A 20,990-nucleotide genomic window follows, 5' to 3' on the forward strand; every position below is an offset into this window, starting at 1 on the left:
AAAAAAATAAGAAATAAAAGGAAGGTGCTGCAAACACAGTCACACGCAAACACTTTAACACACTTACAGTGGAAATGACCTGTTAACAGCCGTGATGGACTGTGCCTCAGGGGCTCGCAAGACTTTTTCTTTATAAGAGAGAATACGATTTGTGAAACAGAGCAGGAAGAGACAAAATGGCTGTCAGCAGCCCTCGAATACCATTTCACATCTGATAAAAACAACTAGTGGTTTGGACCGAGCACACGTGAACACCAAGAACAATCAGCTGGGGGAGTGATTTCAACTTTCTGAAGCTGTAGTCAGCTTTTATAAAGCCGGTGCAGAAGACCTCACTGTAGTTATTCTGCCCCGATGTGGAGCGGGCATAAAGTGGGAGAGCAGCGGTGCATAATCTAGCAGGTGATCTAATCAACTTATCCAGTTTACATTTAATGGAGGGTTTATCATAGTACTTATAAATTCACTCTCAGTCTGTATTTCTAATCAAAGGCGTAATGGCGTTATCGTGCAGGGCTTCATACCTGTGATGAAAAAACTGGTCAAACATTTGTCAAGATCTCCGTAATAAACTGCACATCCCCATTTAGACTGTTGTTGCTAACAAGCATGCAGATGAATAACTGAGTGGTGTCATATCTGTGGTGTGACAATTAACGCAACGGAGGCGCGATGACCATAATGCACCAACGCTACCTTCTCTGCAGCTAAAAGCCACATGAAGAAGTGCGTGTATGCATATATCAGCTGTGTAATGTAAGGGATATGTATGTGCGTTCATCCTGTCTGAGCTTCTACGTGGAGGCACACCGGAGCCCATCTTTGTTTACATACCTGTGTTTATGCATACTGTATGTGTCAGCCAGAGAGGGCAGGTGGAGCTGACAGATTCTGCATAATATTACTGAAGCTGCGTGGGTGCAAATGTGATGAACCGAGTTTTTTTTTTCCAGTACCCTGCTGAGTGGTAAACAGATTGTTCAATCTGGTAGGATGGTTGGGCGCAGGAGGAGTGAAGATGTCATCGGTAACATCACATGACGCTTTAGATCAAAAACAATCACAGTAGTAGGAGAGAGGGTACTTAACATTCACAAAGAGATGCTGCAAGAGAGTAAAACTGATCCATGAAGGATGGGAGATGATGCCTTTAGTCTGATCATTTTTTGCATTTGCTTTTCACTACTTATTGCCCTCTATTATGATTTATGTACAGTCCATCCATCCGTCCATCATCTATACCTGCTTTATCCTGAACAGGGTCAGGGGAGGGGCTGGAGCCTGTCCCAGCTCACTTTGGGCGAAGGCAGGATACGCCAACACATAGCGACAGATGGAAACAAAGACCATTCACGCTCTAATTCACACCTAAGGGCTATTTGTTAATTTGGCAATGAACCTGACATGCATGTCTTTGGAAGTCGGAGAGAACCCTCACAGGCACAGGGAGAACATGCAGACTCCACATAGAAAGCTATAGCCTTAAATATTAGCCTTACATAACTTCAGTCAGTCCAACCGGTGCAGGAATCCAGAAACTATTAAGGGCACATGTACGAGTTTTGGGGCTGGCCCTATCACACATGGACACTTTCACACTTCAGATTAACCATTCAACAACATTACTAAACGCCGACCACTTTTCCACCCTATGTATGACACTTGTGTTTTTGAGTCAAAGCCTTTTCGTATCTTTATTAAAATATTCCCAAACTAAATCCATCCATCCATTATCTATACTCGCTTTAGGGTCCTGGGGGACTGGAGCCTATCCCAGCTGACTTTGGGCAAAGGCGGGGAACACCCTGACAGGTTGCATCACAGGGCCATTAACCTAGCACACATGTCTGTAGACTGTAGGAGGAAGCCGGATGACCCGGGGGAAATCTGCGCAAGCACAGGGAGAAAATGCAAACTACATGTTTTATTATAAATAAATAGGCTGTTATTTCTATCTGTAACTTGGGCCTATTTAATTTGGTTGCTTTATTCTCAAAAGTTCCAAAAGAAGAAGGCATATGGGGAAATGCTCATTTGTTTGCTCCGTGTCATTTGTCATAACTTTCTTTGACATCATGATAGTTTTTTCTCAAGCAAGAAGCTCTTCAGCAAATGGACAAGCAGTTATAGAAGAAGCACCATGGGTTAAAAGTGTGTGTGCATGTGTGTGCACATTTAGTACGGGTGTGGTCGGAGAACAAGAAGAATATTTGCACCGGGGTAAATCACAGTTATGTTATGCTGCTGCGTGTTTATATAATACTAATTTTGTTTTTCCAAAGTCCTGGATCATGTTCAGTGTCAACTCTTTTTTTTTCTCGCAAAGATACACAGAATAGGATTATGACACTGACTGGGGTTCTCATTTTTTGCTAAGATAAGGAAAATACTACAGTTTTGGTTACTGGAAAAGTCAACTCATCCTAAACTCAACCTTCATTCTAATCACAGACACGTCTGTCAAAGAATTAACCATTCGTAAAAGCTTTATACGGTTAAATTTGACAGAAAAAGCTTTGAGGCAGCTATTCTAGTAGCAATAAGGATTTATATGGAAAGCATTTACCCTAAAAAACTGAGAATCACACACACAATCATTGAATCTCAGTAAAATCAAGAGTATTGTCCAACTGCAGTAGTGGGAGCTGCAGCAGTAAAAAATAATTGTGGCAGTAAAGTCCGTTGCATACAACTGTATGAATATGACTGTATGTTACAAGTCAATTTATGGGTTAAGCAGCGGATGAACGAGCCACTGATGGAGGAGCAAAAAAGAAGCAGTTCATGCCAATCAGATAATACAGTGCTCCACCTGAACTAATGCTATGATTTCCCCCCCAGGAGATGTCATAAATGGACATACTGTATGCAAAGTATTTCATTTTTGCAAAATATTCAGTGATACATTTTTACTTCCTTCCTTTCTTTTAACAAACGAAAAACACGTTTTCTAATTCAAATCAGATGTATTCATTTTGAGGTTGAATGATCATGTGTTTGCATGGTTATACACAAGGATTGGGAATGCTCTTGCTTTTGTTTTATATCTGTTGCTATATGTACCAAAACATACTTTCATGAAAGCTGCGAGGAGGTTGAAGGTGACTAAGAGACATATGAATAAATACAGTATACTGTTCCATTTAATGCAGACAATGTTTAGATTATTTCACAGGCGAATCTGAAGCTCTTTGTGACATTCAGATGCATGATGGGAAACAGTTGGTCAGCACCTGGCAGGCTACCAATCCAATAAGGGAACAGATTGATTGGATCCAGGACCCCCTCCCTGCCTTTGGTTCTCCTCCTGAACTGGAGAGGCTTAGAGCTGGAAATGAGATTTTCATTCACACCCCAAATCCACTGGGCACAGAACTCCATCACCCTCACAGAATCAGCCATGAAGCAAAGCAAGCTTTGACTGCTGGAGTGGAGGGCAACATGTGTGCTTGACTGTGTGTGCAGCCAGCTGTGATTGTGCGGATGAGGACACTATCTACTTTGCTACTCATCTTTGTGCCACTCACCTCCCATCTACATACTCTCCTTCTGTGTGTGTGTGTGTGTGTGTGTGTGTGTGTGTGTGTGTGTGTGTGTGTGTGTGTGTCATTTTAAAACACACACACACACACACACACACACACACACACACACTGCTGGGACACACATGGAAGCAGATGCACCATGTCTACAGTCAATATACACATACAGTGTATATGATGAGAATCACAAAGTCGCATGAACACAGCAGAGTCCCTGCATGGCGTGAAGCATGCTGTGTGTTGTAATTTCACCCTCTCCCTGCTGTGAGGAATAATTACATCGCTCACTGACTTCTCAGTCTATCTTCTCTGCCTCTCTCTCATCCATCCTCTATCACACACACACACACACACACACACACACACACACACACACACACACACACACACACACACACACACACACACACACACACACACACACACACACACACACACATATTACTGGTTTCCCTTTATTCTGACAGAAGTTCACATCTTTCACATCCTCATCATAATGCAGTTTACCAAGCATGTGTGAATATTTGCTAATTTTAGGGTTTATGATTACCTGATTACGACATTAGTGAAATAAGATAATTATTAACAACTCAGATGATTAATTTATCAGTTTAATTTGAAAATATCCAGCTTTTCTAGCTTCTCAAATATTTGGCTTTACTTGTCGTTGAAGAGTCAACAAATTTCAGCAATTTGAAAACATCTCCTTGGACTCTTTTGTCTTAAACTACACACAAAGTGCCATTACATTGCAGAACAACACCGCAAGGGTTGACTGAATCAGTGTTCAAACCTATTGTCACCAATGAAATGCCTCGCTAACTCACAGGATGCTATGCTAACGCTACCGCAATACCACATTGCTCATACACCAAAGTCAGACACAAGCTCGTACAAAGCCTCGGCAACACGGTGAGAGTGTGCAGTATCTCTCTGGGGTTATCAAGTGGACGCCTCCCTTCACCGACGTTTCGTCAAGCTCGGCCCACGACACCTCGGGAAGACTCAACCGCAGTCCTGGTGTCCCAGAACTTCTCCCCTCAATACTCACACCCATCGTCCCTTTTAAACTTGTTTAACAGCTCTAATGACGATCACGCAATGACTCATCCACCTCTACCCCGCCCCTCTATATCAGCCGAAAGTTCTCAATATCATCTTCTTTTCCTTTTCATACGTCTCATCTAAATGATCTTGCCACGGCGCTGGCAATAAAATACACTATTCGCTGGTGTCCTGACCACAATACAATGTCTGGCCTCAGGCTGGCACAACTTATTCCTGGTGGAATCACAAGCTTTCAACTCAGATCTATCTGCATTTCAGTCCCTATCTCCCGTCCCTCTGTTTCATGTCACTGTAGATTCAACACATTTGGACAGCTGGTCAGGCAAAACAGGCAATTTGACGACTTCTCCTTGGACTCCAGGAAATACTGATTGCAATTTTTTTTTGTAAACTGTCATGTTCTTGATGTTTTGACATCAACGGATTATCTCAGACAATAAAACAGATTAAGGAACCGAAAAAGAAATCTATATCTGCGGCACTATTTACATTATGACAGAACCAGATGTTTTCTGACACAGCTGCTTGCCTTTTGTCCTAACAATAAAAGCAGAACATTTTTATATCAATCCAAGCTTTGAAAGTGCGTCAACTTTTGGTCATCCAACAGAAAATGAATTTGACCTTTACTTCCAAAACCACTGATGCTTAAAATAACTCCTCCCACCTCACCTCTCTACATGAATCCAGTTATCTAAGTGTTTCTGCATATCAAAGGAACTCGATGACAGCCCGCTCAGGGAAAGTCCATCTACATTTCTGCAGGAGTCAGAGATGTGTGTGAATGAATTTCTGCTGCAACGAGTTCACAGGAAAAGTCAGAGTGTCAGCAGCAGGGAGATTACTGACACCGACACTGGCAGGATTGACAGCATTTCATGTTTTCCGCCATTCTATAAATCCCACCAATTCCTATGCCTGACCTGTGCTGTGTGTTTCCACGCACAACTTCAAATCAACACAGTCTTTGTAATCCTTTGAGAAAACCCCTGTCGGATTGATCTATCTTAGCTGTAACAAAAGAGCCGATGGGGTTGGAAGGAAAAGTGCAGACTTGGCGCGGCCGCTGCTCCAGACAGGCCGAGGACAATGTTTAAAGAAACAGTAGAAAAATTCAGAGGGTGTTTAACACAATTTAACCTCGTGTGCGGTATCTGAAACATCCAACACGGTTTTATAGCGCGATCAAATTACTGGTCCTGTTTGATTAAATTCTTCACCCCTGATACAAAACCGTAAAAAAATACTGACCCCAAGAAACAACAACAGAGTAGCAAGTCAGACCACTCAAAGCGCCAGATTTTCTCTGCAGTATTTCTGCAGAACTTTGCATTTTAAATACTCCAAAATAAACTCAAATCATCAAAAGCAAATGTTATAATCAATTCATTGTTAAAGTTACCAGCTGTGCCTGCTGGTCTGACCTACTCCAATGTGACACATTTTCAGCTCATCTCAGCTTTATATAATAGTACATTTAATATCTTTGACTTATTAGACAGATATCAGTCAATTAGCTGAAAAATATATAATTATTTGGTGATTAAATGTATAATTAGCTGCAGCACAAATGCGGCCTGGCTGCACTGACTGTCCCTCACAGCTTCAGTTTTCTTTGCAGTGAATACCTTATGGTGGGTGGGCCAGACCCATATTCATGCCGTGAAATTGGGTCTGGTTCGTACCACGCTAGCACAGATGCAGAAAAACCCACAAAAGCAAATGATACTCAATTTGAGTTTCAATACGACAGTGTATTGCTACTGTACCATTGAGCCATTTGGAGTTGTACTGGGCGGTCCGGAGAGGTGGCATCCCTCCAAGGCTTCGGTATATGACTGGGTCGCGGCCGGAGAAGTCGATGACGGTGGCGGCATACAGCTCCCCGCTCTCCGTCACCACTGCCGTGGAGTTGTGGCGAGGGTCGTACGGGCAGCGTGCCACGCCGTTCACACGCTCCAGCACGCTGCTCATGTTCCCCACCTGGGATGAATGAAAAGATAACGAGAAGAAAAGGTAGAGCAGCAGGTCAAATCTAGAGTGATTTCGCTGTTTTTCCACAAGATGACACACCCACATACAAACTCCACTGTACCTCTCGGGAAATACATAGTGGCTGGAAAGCATTGGTTCCACAGGTCATGACCTCAGTCTTGTTCACCAGCAGGACTCTGATGTAGTTCTGACATTCAATCTGCATGGAAGTCAAGGGAAGAAGAAAGAAATTAGAGTCGAGCAAAAGCTGAGGTGGTTTGCTAAATACTCGTGGACGTGTTGCTGAGAAGGACAATAGACCAAGTCTTCTGGTGCTCGACTGGCATGCAATCAAAAGTAATTCAATGTCTGCGGCTTTCGCTCCTGTAGGTCTATTGTTCGAAAATATGAATACTTGTTTGCAACTAAGTGGAATCCCATTTGTGACATCGACAAACGCCCAACAATAAGTCAAGTACGCCCTTAGTAAAAAGAATCAAATCTGCTTTAACAAAGCCATGAAAATTATTTATTGATCTTTTGCGGTAAAAACAGGTAATTGTCATGATGCGGGACAGAAAACTGTCTGTCTGTTTTGTGTATTTGGAGTCATTCTTCGCTCAGTGGGCACAGTGGGCACAGTGGGAGATAAAGATGCTGTTGCAATCAGTTCTCAGAAAATAATCTAAATAACACAACTGATGGCAGCGATTGCTATCAGACATATTTGACTGAAAGTTCTTTTGAGTGTCTCAGTATCTCAACCCGAGGCTGTCTTGTGCACATTTTCCTACCCTTCCCATTGCCTTCTCTGCGCTGCAAAAAAACAACTCTTGATTGAAGTGTCTGAAATAGTTGTTGTGTACAGAGCCCTCCCATGAGGCCCACAAGAACCTCGTCGCAACAGCCAACAGATATCAAAATGGCCTCCCTGTGTGCCAGGCAGCGCTGACATGAAGTGTTGTAATTGGGGGCGTGATCGAGGTTACCTCTGTTTTGCCTTTGCTCTGACAGGACCTCCTGGTTTCCTCGTCCGGTGCCCATTCTGTCGCCTAGGAAACAAAAACAAGAAAAAAAAAAACGTCAAAGAAGGCCGAAAAAGCACTCAGCTGAGTCCTTCAGACACCACAACAGTTACGCAACAACTGACTGTTGCTAATACTGTAGGCATGCTCAAAAAGATGCATGAAAGGACTTTAACCTCATTGCTGTTTGTTTATTGTGTAAACATGACGACCGGCCTGCCAGCCAAGAGCTCATTTGAGGGTAGCGGGCAAGGCACGCAACGAGGCAGCTGAAGGACCGAGGGCAGCATTATCATGTAAATAGCTTTTTCTCTATCTTCCTCTCCTTTCTTCTTCTCCTCTGCCTCTCAGAAAGTTTGCAGCACTCACCTCCACCCTCCCCCATTACTACTACAGGCCAATTATATCCCCGTTGATGGTTATGTCTCGGGCTTAATTATGGATTCAGGCGGCAAGCACTGCGAACACACTAAAGCATGTGCATACACACAGGCTACTTGGCCACCAGAGCGGCACTGGCTCTTGTTAAGAGGTTTGAGAAATGTCCCTCACTTGGCAATGAAGTGCATACGAGCAGGTGCCAGAGGACCCCCTGTTGTGTGTCACTGGCCTCATTTTACTCATCCTCCCCCATCTCATCCTCTTCTTTGATCTCACTGCCCGAGAAGGTGGGTTAGCTACAATGTCTAAAAAGTCTGCCATCGTATAAAATCAATCAGTCGCCATCTTTCTAGCTTTTTATATTTATTTATTTGTCTGTCTCCCAAAGGGATCACTGTCATGCACAAGAGATAATCATCGAGATCGAGATTACAAACCGCCTTTTCCAGGACAATCGGCAAGCGGGACAAAGTTGTGACCCAAAATTCGACACAAGCCTGCCAACTGAGGCCAACCAAGAGTCAACACCAAACTAGGTCAGAATACCAGGAGCCAAACGGAGGACTCAAACAAACATGAAACTCCAGAGTAAAAAGAAATAAATCTGATCCACACTGTAGCTCGTCCTAAGTCCAATATGCAGTCTTGGTCAATTTCATTTTTCATGTGTGAATTTGTCCTGCGGTAATAGGGCGTAACTCATGTTCGTTTCCGGATCTTCATTCGGCTTTAATTAAAGCTCGGCGGAAGAGGCTAAAAACTGTACAGCCCTGAGACTCAGAGGAGAGGAATTCTGCAGGGAAAATATAGTTTTGAGTTAATCAAATCTTTTTAGATTCTCAGCAAAGAGAATGGAGCTCTTTAAGAATTTAAATGGAAATAAAACATTATAAGCACATTTAATGAGAACTTAAGGGAACTGCCAAAACCATTCTGGAGACAAAACGTGGAGTTTAAATCCACTGAGTATATAAATAGATCTCTTATTTCACAGATCATGGAGTTTATCAACTGTGCTTGCAGGAGTGGAAGTTCATGATTTTGGATGATTAGCCTCTGCATAAATTCTTGCTAATGAGTGAAAACACCAGACTGAACCGTGCAATCCACTACTTAATGAGCTGGGCAAACATCTGCACATTGTCCTGGGATTTCTTTTTTTTTTTGCTTTTCCACTAAGCCTATGTTCATAGACAAATTCATGACTCTGTGATTGTATTTTTGATTGCACTGCCAGAACAGTTTCTGCTGCCAAAACACTGCAGGGGGAAAATAGTTTCCCCCACATTTTAAATGCCAGTCTTGATTGTTTTAAATGCAACTTTAAGCTCCACGCCTCAACATTGTGTCTACATTAGCACCGAATCGAATGACTTTATCTAACTGAGAATGTTTCCAGTTGTGTGTTTACTGTATTGGACATGAACATTAAATGTTTATGATTCTGTGGATATCTGTATGATTTTGTGTTTATTGTGTTCAGGCTGTGAAAACGAATCTTCCTTGGGACAATAACAGCTTTTCTGTTATGTTTTGCTGTTTAGCCCCTTTTAGCTTTTTTTTTTTTTTTTTTTTTACTTCACAAAAAAATTCACTGTGGCTCAAACTCAGTGCTCTCATCAGCTTTAGTTCCAGCAGCAGCAGAAAGCTGTTTTCAGTAGACATAAATCCTTATCCACCACCAAACTGTGGTGTGTCTAATCTACCAAATTAGAGTTAAAAACTGGACTTTGATTCATCCAGTGGACACAAACATGACTCCAACACGTTCACCAAAACAGCTTTATACATTGAGGCTGTGGGTCACTTTGGTTCTTTTGCCTTCTAATGGCTAAACCCTTTACAATAATAAATATTTCAATCTGTGTTAAAGCTAGGTTATTGGCACTTTTGCCATCATAGGACATAAATTATATAATTGTATTTTAAGTGATCTGAGAACAATAGACTTCTGCACCTCCTCTCAGCTCTATAGTCAGACTTTAGAAAATGTTACCTGTGATGGAGACTTTAGGCCAATCAGGGGTCATTTCAGAGAGAGGGCGTTTCTATTGGCTGATCTACAAATGCTGATGCGTGTGCACTTCCTTCAGATATTAAGGCTGATTCAGTGGCAGAAAATCCTGGGGGAAAAAAATTGCCATTGTAGCATTGTCAACAACTAGGGGAAATTAATTTAATTGATTTCTGGCCACTTAAGGACACCATTAACAGACTTAGAAACACTATCACACTCATACATTTAGACTGTTGATTATAATCATCCTAAAAGTCTGTTTTCATCTAAACCAATTCCTAAAGGTAATATCTGTTACTTAAACTACACAATGCTCCAGTATGTTTGCCAGCTGCTTGCTCACTTTTTTGCTGACTGTAAACAAGGTTGATGAGAGCTGTAAGAGTAAATCAAGACAACAACAAAAAGGCTAAAAGGCACTAAAACGTTTTACAGAGAAGAGGAGAACTGCTGAGTGAGGTTGTCACTCCAGGTAGCTCATTACACGTCGTAATTTGTTCCAATGTAAATACTCATTATAGCAGCGACAACAAAGCTAATCGAAACTTAAAAACCATAGAAAACCTCTGTGACCATACAGTACATGAGTGCAGGTTAGAAGGCGAAACCAAGACAAATCTATTTTAAGTTCCTGCTGCTGATAGAACAACAGTAAGTGGGCTCTGGCCCATATTGATAGTTACATCTCATCTTCCTGTCTCCCACAGCAGCTTCCTTCAATTAACCTGCCTCAGACTGCACTGGAGAAAGAGACGGCAGCAGGGGACAGCTATATAAAGTAAACTGTGATTAAAATGAAACTTGAGCTCCAGACACTGAACACGAAGGGGAAATAAAAATACCGAAGTAGCCAACGCGCTCTGCAGGAGCTCGACTGTCTGCTTGTGCTGCCGCCAAACAGGATGCCGACAGTCAACAACCTGAAATCCACTTCCACCGAGCACAGCGAACAGCATGGCACCTGCCATTCATAGAGTGGCCCCGCCCCCTCCGCAGCGCTCCAACACTCTGCCTGTTGAAATGAAAACACTGCTCCTCCACAGTCCCTGCCTGTCAGCCCGTGACAGCCTGTGGACTGATGGGATGACGTCATTGTAAATACACACACACACACACACACACACACACACACACACACACACACACACACACACACACACACGCAGGGAGATGGATGCCTTTGCGATGAATCACGGCTTGGAGCATTACCATCTTTTCGGCAGGGCCCCGTCTCCAAGGATCCCCGTCGGCTTAACCCGCTGACCTTCACCAGAAAGTGCCGCCCTCCCCCTCCTCCCCTCTCTCTGTCCATCTCCTCTTCTTCACACCACTTTGGAACAAAGCCACACTCACACAGAGCCTATGAGAATACCAATTCTGCCTCGACATCCTCTCAAATTCCTTCCCTCTGTACCAAACCGTGAAAGGCCCGACTGCCATCAGCAGCATGAATAAAAGCTGTACACTGTGTCTGCAGGAGCAGTGAGAGATGAATTCCATGTTGATTTAAAGGTTCTTGTTTAATGTGTAATTATTCATTTGTAATGGAGAACAGCTCAGTGCGCAGTCCGACCTCTAAACATAGAGCTGAAATTATACTAAGAAAAAGGAGAAAACAGCAACAAGCTGATACTAAAGATAAAAAAAAAAAAGGAAAAGATAATGCAACAAGGCAGACGTTTTGCCAAATGTACCTATTTAGACCCACCACCTGTAACCTGTGTTCATGTTTGGTTCGGCAGACAAACTCACAGGTTAAAAGAATAGTTTGGCATTACGGAAAATACACTTATTTACACACAAGTGGCAGATGAGAGGATTAACAAAACTCATAAATCTGCAGATTAAATTACACTCCAACCAAAGATACCAGCAATCTCTGAGGCTCACTAAATACCACATTATATATTTTTTTGATTAATATATATAAAAACAGATGTCTAAAACCAAATAGCCATTTTAAAGGGTTGATCTTGCCTGTCTAGCTTCATATTGGCCATATAGACATTAGAGTGCCAACAGTCTTTTTATATACTCTGTTGGAAAGAAAGCTAATAAACATGTTTGATAATGTGTGTCAAGATAAGAAAAAGTGTGGTTGCAGTTAGAAGAAACTTGTGTTGATTATTAATAGAGAGAGAGAACAAACAACCATCTTTCATGTCAAAATTACTCTCTACCCCCACCCTCCCCCCCTTCTCACATGTCCGCCAGATGGGGTTATATTGTATTCTACCTCAGACACTACTGACAGTGATCCACTGCCAACTTAGCTGCAGTATGCCGATGTCTGCTGGATGTGTGGGTGGAGGCATCTCATGAAAACACAGCTCTTTTCTCACACTTTCTTTAGACGGCAGATGTATGTTTTGCATCTGCGAAGAGCGAAATCCACTTTAAATGATTTTATAATGTGTTTTACTTATCTATATAAGTCACTTTTCCCTTGAAGTCCAAGAAGAAGGAGAGGGAATGCTTTTGTTTTATCTTTCTAATATGCAATATTCACAAAACATAGATAACGATAAAATGGCTTACTGTTCACTGGTAAGTACAGTACAATTATATGTTAACACCAAGGGCTGATTATCATTAAAACATGATTCAATACCTTGACGTTGAAATAGGTTCTTGTTCTTTAATTCTTTTGGTACCAATCTTACAAATTAATTTCAAGAAAAAAAAAAAAATTCATTTAACAGTACAAATAATTATCTTCCATGCAGTTTAGAGGGGGAGAATGTAACCCAGGTGGATTTCTGTGGGTACAATAACAGATGTTCCCTGAACACCTCAAATGCCATCACTAGATACTAGCCAGCCGGCTACGCACTCTGAAGCCTACAGTTTCTGCGATGCACACAACTCAGACAGGTGCGTGGCAAGTTACTAGTTTGTTCTAATGTTAGATTTACTGAGATTTACATAAAAAGTTATTTTATCTGCATGTTTTTGTCTGCGGTGCCACACATCCCAAAGGCGGTGGCTCACTGATGCTAATGAGATTTACTGCTGCTTAAACATTGCAATGTTGTTATCCTTTTTTAAAACAAAAATGTGAGGATGTACTTAAGGAATTAAAATTAGTTCTATAGCCCTTATCATGAAGGAGCTGCAAAAGTAAATACAAAACTTTAATCACGGTTCTTAATGCACAAAATTAAAGACAGTTAAAGACTCATCTGTTAAAGACTCATCTGCGTTCTAAGTTAGTGCCATTTTTCATTTCCAAATACAGCCCAAGGCCACAGATTTTTTTTTGGTGCCTGTAGTCTCAGATGCATGTTAGAGTTAATTTCCCTCCATTAGTAAAGCCAACAACCATGTACAATCCCTGCCATCAATTCAGCCTCCGAACCTGTGTCTGACACTCCATTTCTCCCAATTTCACCTCTCCTTACACACAATAAGAATATTTGGCCCCCGGCATCTTTCTTAAAGGAGGGAAGACGGTGGGGGGAAAAACATGAATTTTTTATGGGCAAATAAAATTGCAGAAAATACAATTAGTAGCAGGATGGAGGATTCATCACTTTTACTGCATAAAGATGGTGTCTGGGCACCAAAATGAATTCTATTTTTACGAGAAAAGTAGAGAAAGAGGGGTAGGGGGTTGGGGGGGGGGCGAGCGGGAACCACTAATGAAGTAAAGAGACTCTGCGAGCAGCGGTGCCTGCAAATGTGGTCGTTTCTGAAATGTGGTGCTGTGTTGATAAGGCCGCCTCTCACTGACACACTGCTAACATCATGTGTGACAACTAATTATAACTCATGAATATTGTAAATAAGTGTGTCAGAGGAGTAATGGTTGTTTGAATAGGAGCTGTCTGACACTTGTTCCAGTCAAGATAGATTTGTGTATCACTGAGGGGGGGGGGGGGGGGGGGGGGGGGGGGGGTTGGAACTAACTGGTGTGAGTTTAGTCAAGAAAAGCATTAAAAATGTTGTTTTTTTTTTTTTTTTTTAAACATAATTTTAACATAGAGCCTAATAATTTCTGTAAGTATGTATAGTGAAGGCTTAGAATATTTTAGGAGAACGTTTCCTTGAAAAATGTATTTAAATCAACAAAATTTTAAATGGTCTTTTGGCAAAGATCTTTAAAATCTGTCATTGCTGGAGAAAATGTCTGCGTAGCTCAAAGCAGTGTTTATATTTATTTATATATTTATAGAGCTAAACATGCAGTGTCATCAAGAATGTCATCAATAAAATCAAGGGAGAATTGGCTCAGAGTATCAGAGTATTAGTATGGATCTGTTGTGGTAGAAATGTTTGGACAAGACTTCACCAACCACAGCACAAACAAATCACTGAAATTGAAAAAAAACAAACAGCTGAAATTGATCCAAATCACAGCTCTACCACAGCTTAGCTGATTCTTTACTGTGTGAGGTCCTTGTTCATTTTACACATTCACAACACTGTTAAATTTCAAAGTATTAAATTGCTCTAATTTAATTTATACAGTACTAGAAACAGACACATCTTTATTGGTCCTCAAGTTTATACTGTCATAGTAAATAACTGTATTATTAGATGTACTTCCATATAAAAAAGGCTACAGATTTGGTATTGTGCAATTTTCATGCCATTTCCTGCCACCACTAAATGAGAGACTTCATTCGTTGACTAAATGCAAATAAATTAAGGAATAGACAAATATATCCCACACTGTTTAAATGCACTTATATAAACAGACAGATATGGAGTTTCCAAAGCCACAAAACCACAGATGGATAAAACATGACTTTCAACAAGCCTTTTGTTTCGCAACTCATTGTCTCTTAACACTGATCCATGGACACACCCACATCCTCTCCTTTGTGTTTCACGCCAACAGTGTCTATTCACAATCATCTCCACATACACTTGATAACCACAAGCTCATCTGCTCATACCTCTCTCCGTCAAAAATGCACTCCGACAGGCTGAATCAGAGCAGCCAGAGGTCATTAACCTCCACCTCCATCTACATACTGCTGCAGACATGCAGGGAGGCAGTCGGAGTGTGTAGGCACGTTCAGCACACAGCACATTTTTAAAACTCTGACTAAATGTTCATATTGTTCATAACTTGATGCAGGTAGACAGGCAGGTCACAAACAGCCTTTCAGCCATGAACACAAAACTTCAAACACTCCTGACAACTTTCAGACTGACTTCAAACATGAAAAGCAGCATTTCGACAAATATTTCTTCCTAAAGCACAACGTATCCTCTGTAGATTAAAATACAGAGTCCAGTTCAACAGATATGCCTGACTACTCCCATAAAGATGACTAAATTTCACAGTGTTCTGTCTGCCGTGGCTTTGACAGAGCTGGATAGTGAACTTCATTATGCTTCAGTAGTTCAGTACTCAGCTCCAGACCCCAAAATATCACCATCGCACCAAATACGATTACGTGAAATGCTCAGGCAAGCTTCTTGTCTGTTCACATATTCTTTGACCAGATCATGTAAGGCAAAGCTGATTGTAGTTCAAGTTCTTCTTTGAGTGCTCATGTTGAGAAAACAACACTGATCTTTTGAGATGATCTGATTTCATCGTAGAAAAGACTTTTATCCCCATCAGCCCTTGGCTGTTTTCAGGGTCATTTACTTTTAAGGTCTAATCTTGGTCATTATAGTGGCAAGCCAATCATGCTATATCTTGTACTTATTAAAACTATGCCAAGATAATACTAGTGTTATATCAAAGGAAAATTATGACATTTTTACATTCAACTCGCAATAAAATGCTGGCAGTAGAGATATTTGTTCATAGGGGACAAACAAAAACATGTATTTATCTGATGAACGTTTATTTTTCTGCACAATTTCTGCCTTATCCGAGACTCACAGTGGAGATTGACAGGAAATAAAAGGGAATGACATGCAGCAATGGTTTCGGCCAGCCTGGATCCAAACTCACCACTTAGGGATTATGTGCCCATGTGATATGCATGCTAACCACTTTGCTATTGGGATGCCCCTCATATACATAATTTTGTTGTTTTTCATACAAAGTGACATGTAATGCCTGCAGTATGCTGGAGACAATACACAAATCAGCTGTGATTTCAAAACTTGATTAATTGGCAACACTTTGTGACACCGAGGAGCAATCAGTAGCATCAGATATGGTACCTTGTGAAGTGATAGAGACTTCATGACTTATTCAACTGTGAAGCAGGAGTTTGAAAATCAGCGAGCAAATTAATAAAGATGTGCAGACAGTTGATCTGTAACATGATCGTACATTTTTAATATGTGACTATTATCATTACAAAGGTCCAGATCCACTCGGTCTTGTGATGCGTGTTCCATATTTATGCAGTGATGAGTTCATGAGTAATTCAAACAAGAGTAGTGGGTGTGGAGATGGACACAGAGCTGCATGCAGATTGTAACTATGATTAAGTCTGATGTAACTTCAGAGTTATTTTTCTAACCAACATTTCATCGCACAGACTGGCATCATTGGAAAAGCACAAATTACTGTTTCATTTATATGTGCTGCACCTCGCTCTGATGATAGTATACAAGAGGTATCCAAGTGGCACCATTAACTTATATTGTCTAACAGTAATACTGTAGGAAGCTCAGGTATAGTGGCAGCATGGATAAGGAACGGAGAAGGGAGGCTGCGAGACACTCTGGTCTAACATTAAATTTGTTCCTGTACAAGTGTTGCTGGAGTTTTAACCTCAGACTTTTTCCTTCTCCGTGCACCTTGGCAGTCGGGGAAGTTGTGCCAGAAACCTCCATCCTGCAACAGGGAAGAGGACCCACATGCAGATAGGCAAAGCTCTTTGAACCCGAGGGACTCCATGTCAATGAACAAGCTTACGGACAGGCAGTGGATCTAAATATAGATTCAAACCACTGGCAGGCTTTCTAGAACGAGAACAAGATACATTCATGCAGGAACAGCTGAAACACCAGGGCAAGGAAGCAACATAAGAAAGGTGACAAAGGGGAACAAGAAGGCGGCCAGAAACAAATACACTCGTTCAAATGTAATTAACATTCAAATTGTAATGACCTGTTCGAATCCCAAATTTACATTCTTTATGCACAGCAGATTGTTTTAAGTACTTTACCTTCTCATCCAGCACAGGGCGCTCTAACAAATCACCATCAGACTGACCTGTTGTAACCCCTATTTGACCCAATATGATCATAGTTGTTGATCGGAAGAAGGTAAAATGGAGGACACTAGCAAGCAAAGCCGTGCAGAGCGAACAATAATGGCAGCATCTGAGAAGCAGTGTGTGTAAGTATTTTGGGTTCTACACCGTAGATGGCAAAGAAACTAACAAAACATATTGCTGTGACGTCAACACCCAAGTGAGGCAGACACCTTGGACCAGTGGTGGGGTGGGGTGTTCCAATCAATTAGAACAAATTGCTTTTAATTCGATATTTGTTCATATTTGCATTAGGCAAGGGGGTAGCTCTAAGGGCATCGGTGGACAGGTGGGTAATAACATGGTCTGGATATTACAAGAAAATCCTTCAGCTATACAAGAAGACAAAAGAATGAAAGCTGACTTTAAGTACATATTGTAGCAGTACAACATGCATTAAAAAGCTGTTAAAGACATTGAACAGTTGTTTTTTTATTGAAAAATAATGGAGTTGCAATACACAGTCCTAAATGAGCAAAATCAAATGTACTTTATAATATTCTCAAGTGGACGCAGTGTCATCCATGTTAACAATAAACAAGCTGGTCACAAAAGGAGAACAAAGAGTTGAACAAGATTGTTCTAATGGATATATACGTAAAAGCAGTAAAAACATGCTTCCACGAGTGATGACTTTTTAAAATATAATTAAAATATAAAGTATCAGTTCTCTAGTCATAGTACAACAAAAAGGATGGAAGTAATCAGAAGTGAGAACAGGAAGCGGTTTTCTCCCCCTCTAATGTTTAAGTGTTGAGCTGAATACATTGTTTGGTTCAGTATGAGCTAACGTGTGGTAGCCCACTCACCATGCTGCTGCCTCCCACTCACTGTAATTCCACATTAGGGAGGCTGGCAGGTGAAGGCAGACAGTCTCTCCATGACCAACCAACCAGCACAGTGGATTATTCCTAGTCTTCCTCAAACACTTACTGTACTGTGTGCACCCACACAAGTGCAGAGAGAGAGACGCCGGTAATACAGATGAATGTGCACACTTACATAAAGCTAAGGCACGTAGCGTCTACACGGGGAGTGAATAATTTCAGATTTTGTATAAAAAAGAAAAGATTTGAGAAGATAGAACTCTGTGGGTCAAAATTCAAAGAAAAAAATGATCAATTGGTGAGAAGTTATTGTCTAAAGCTCAGCTTTTCAACTCTGCAGAAAGAAACACAACCTTCTTAAGTGTGTGAATTTAAATCCACAAGAAAATAACTGGAACAAACTAAAACAATGAGGCGCATGCACACATGGAAGTACCATTGCAAACACATTCTGTATGCCATTAGAAGCAGCTTCTCTTTCCCAGCTGGATGGCCAAAGCTGCAGCACATTACAGGGTGACAAGTAGCCCCCATTTTGCTCTCAGCTCTGTAGCTCACAGATTATCCCTCCATTCTGACAAAGGCACCATCAATAATTAAATCGCCGGCCAAATTGCGGCACAGAAATTAATGAGGAGTGTGAATGAAATCAGCCCTGACTCATCAAACACAGGGCAAGAGAGGAGCTGTGATACTGTGAGTGAAACAAGGGTATGAATATCTGAGAGAGTCAGCTTAATGTCCATCCTGTGGCCTTTCATTCGTTTTGATCCTCTGCCCTGTCCATGAATCCACTCCGGCCTTGAGCTCTGTGAGGACTGCGGCTCAATCTAATGTGCATAATGTAGGTGAGAAATCAAAGATATGTAGCATATGTCACTTCAAACCAACACCATACCTCCATGAGAAAAGGTCAGTGTGGCTTCTAAAGTCAATTCCCCCCGTCCCCAAGGAATCTAGGCATCCAACAAAACCACCTATAACAACAGATGTATTTGTTTTTCTTCATGGTGTATCATTCCCAGAAGTCTCTGTTGACGAGGGAGTTTTCACAAGACATGTCCTGTCAAAAGGAGACAGCAGTGACAGTTGACCTGCTGACTCTTCAGGTCAACTCTGCTCTCGAAAACATTCATACTGGGACCAAACAACAGCAAACAGACAAACCAGCTGTTCTCCCCAGCTGAATGTTTCTTCTTTTCTTTTTTAACGACTCTTTTGTTTCTGTCATTTGACCGCTCCATTTTCTAAACAAGCAGCAATAAAGTTCGTAAGATGTTATCAAACAATATTGTAGGTCTAACAAAACTATTTTTCTAGAATTGATATTAAGATACACACTGTTACTGTTGCACATTATATCATACAAAACCCTTTGCAAACATATACAAATCAAAAGCCACAAAGCTTGTTTAATTCTGTTAATTTGTTTTTAAATTAATCAAAATATTGATTATAAAACAAGAAAAATGTTGGAATGTCACTTTCACTCTGCCAGAGCTCAAGTTTTGTAAGACCGACACTCTTACTAATGGTCCAAATATACTCAATGAAATATATTGGAAGATAAAGAAAAGAAAGCAATTCTAACAACTGAGTAGCTCCAACCAACAAATGATTTTAGTTGAACAATTTTAGATTATTAAAATGGTTGCTGATTAATTCTCTTTCAACTGAATAAATAATTGGCTAACTGTTCATTCAATGTATGATAATTTAGACAACAGAATAATATGATTATGTAACAGTCTCTCAATAGAAATCCATTAAAGTTCAAATATGGCAGTTCCATAGGGTAGTGCTGTAGGAGTTCACCAGAACGATGCTCCTTTGTTTAAGTGAGAAACTAAAATGTTCACAGTTGTCTTGATCCAGTTGAAATACATTTTCATTTTTGAAGTGCCTAAAAACCTAATCGTCTCTGAAGTGTGAATCCTAGTACAAAGCCAATAAAATCAAGTTGAATAGTAAAAGTTGTCATCATGACATTTAAGATTTATGGATTGATAGATGACGTCAACTCGAACCCTTGTTTTGATCTGCTTCCGTTTGGCTTGTTAAAGTTACTGCATTACGTGTCAACCAAAACTCAACACTTGCTTCATTAGTTTCAAATTAAAATCCCTCTTACATTTCATTAGACAGAAATCCTTTACATCTTCTCATGCATGCGTGACAAGTGCGCTCCGGCACTTTAAGAAATGGCACTACACCCCTGACGAGTTCCTTTTTTTATTTTTTTTTTTTTAACGTGGCACAAGTGTTCAATGTGACACAAGTCTGTGAATTAAACTTACTAACAAAATACAATGGACAAAAAAACAGCCACGAATAAGACAAATTAATGACCATAAAACATATTAGAAAGTCTAACTTCACAGAAAAGACGTTAGAAGCCATTGGAAGAAATGCACCTTACTACTTTCTGATTTTCTGAAACACAGATTTCAGTGTTACACCACCGTGCAGTTACGCTTGAGTGCCAGTCAGCCTGTATCTGAAGAGATAGACCATCTTATCACACAGCAGGATGGCCACCTGAGAGTTGCTCATCAACAGCTGGCTGTGGGAGCCGGAGACCAAAGCTCAACCAAAAACAACCTCAAACACAAACACTGCGTCAAGGATAAATCCCAGGCCCTTGAACTCACCGGGGGGACAGTTGTGTTTAAGAACTTCTGACATTTACCAGCAAGAAAACAAAGAAAGAACAAAAAGTTTACTACTTGGAAAATAAGGACACAAAAAAATAAGTCCAAAAGCAAGTAAGTATCAGGAAGTGTGAAAAAGTGAAAAACAAATTATCCCCATTTCATTTTAGGAATGATGGCTGGTGGAACTCTGAATAAGGATACAAAAAAACACCATTGTCCTTTTTCAAAACTTCATTATCCTCCATGCATTTACAGAAAGGGCAAACCAATCAGAGGGGAATTTGACTGCTCTGCCACATGGAACAGCAGTTCAACAGCAGCACACCG

General features: G+C 40.9%; 1 protein-coding gene across 6 annotated transcripts in view; it reads right to left on the reverse strand.

The window, feature by feature from the left end:
* The window catches only part of sema5ba (sema domain, seven thrombospondin repeats (type 1 and type 1-like), transmembrane domain (TM) and short cytoplasmic domain, (semaphorin) 5Ba), a 177,008-nt gene that overhangs the window by 54,800 nt on the left and 101,218 nt on the right, over window positions 1-20,990 (reverse strand). For all 6 annotated transcript variants that reach the window (XR_011178488.1, XM_069155010.1, XM_069155012.1 and 3 more), the window contains 3 exons: window positions 7,574-7,636; window positions 6,706-6,804; window positions 6,380-6,593 (listed from right to left, as the gene is read on the reverse strand). Coding sequence is in view for 5 of the 6 variants with exons in the window: in XM_069155010.1 (XP_069011111.1) it covers window positions 6,380-6,593; window positions 6,706-6,804; window positions 7,574-7,636 (376 nt within the window). In the remaining variant the exon portion in view is untranslated. The remainder of the gene's footprint in view (window positions 1-6,379; window positions 6,594-6,705; window positions 6,805-7,573; window positions 7,637-20,990) is intronic.

The sequence above is a fragment of the Embiotoca jacksoni genome, unplaced genomic scaffold (genome assembly GCF_022577435.1).
Source record: "Embiotoca jacksoni isolate LCO1_2020_lvr unplaced genomic scaffold, fEmbJac1.0.p SCAF_2, whole genome shotgun sequence".
Classification (NCBI taxonomy): domain Eukaryota; kingdom Metazoa; phylum Chordata; class Actinopteri; family Embiotocidae; genus Embiotoca; species Embiotoca jacksoni.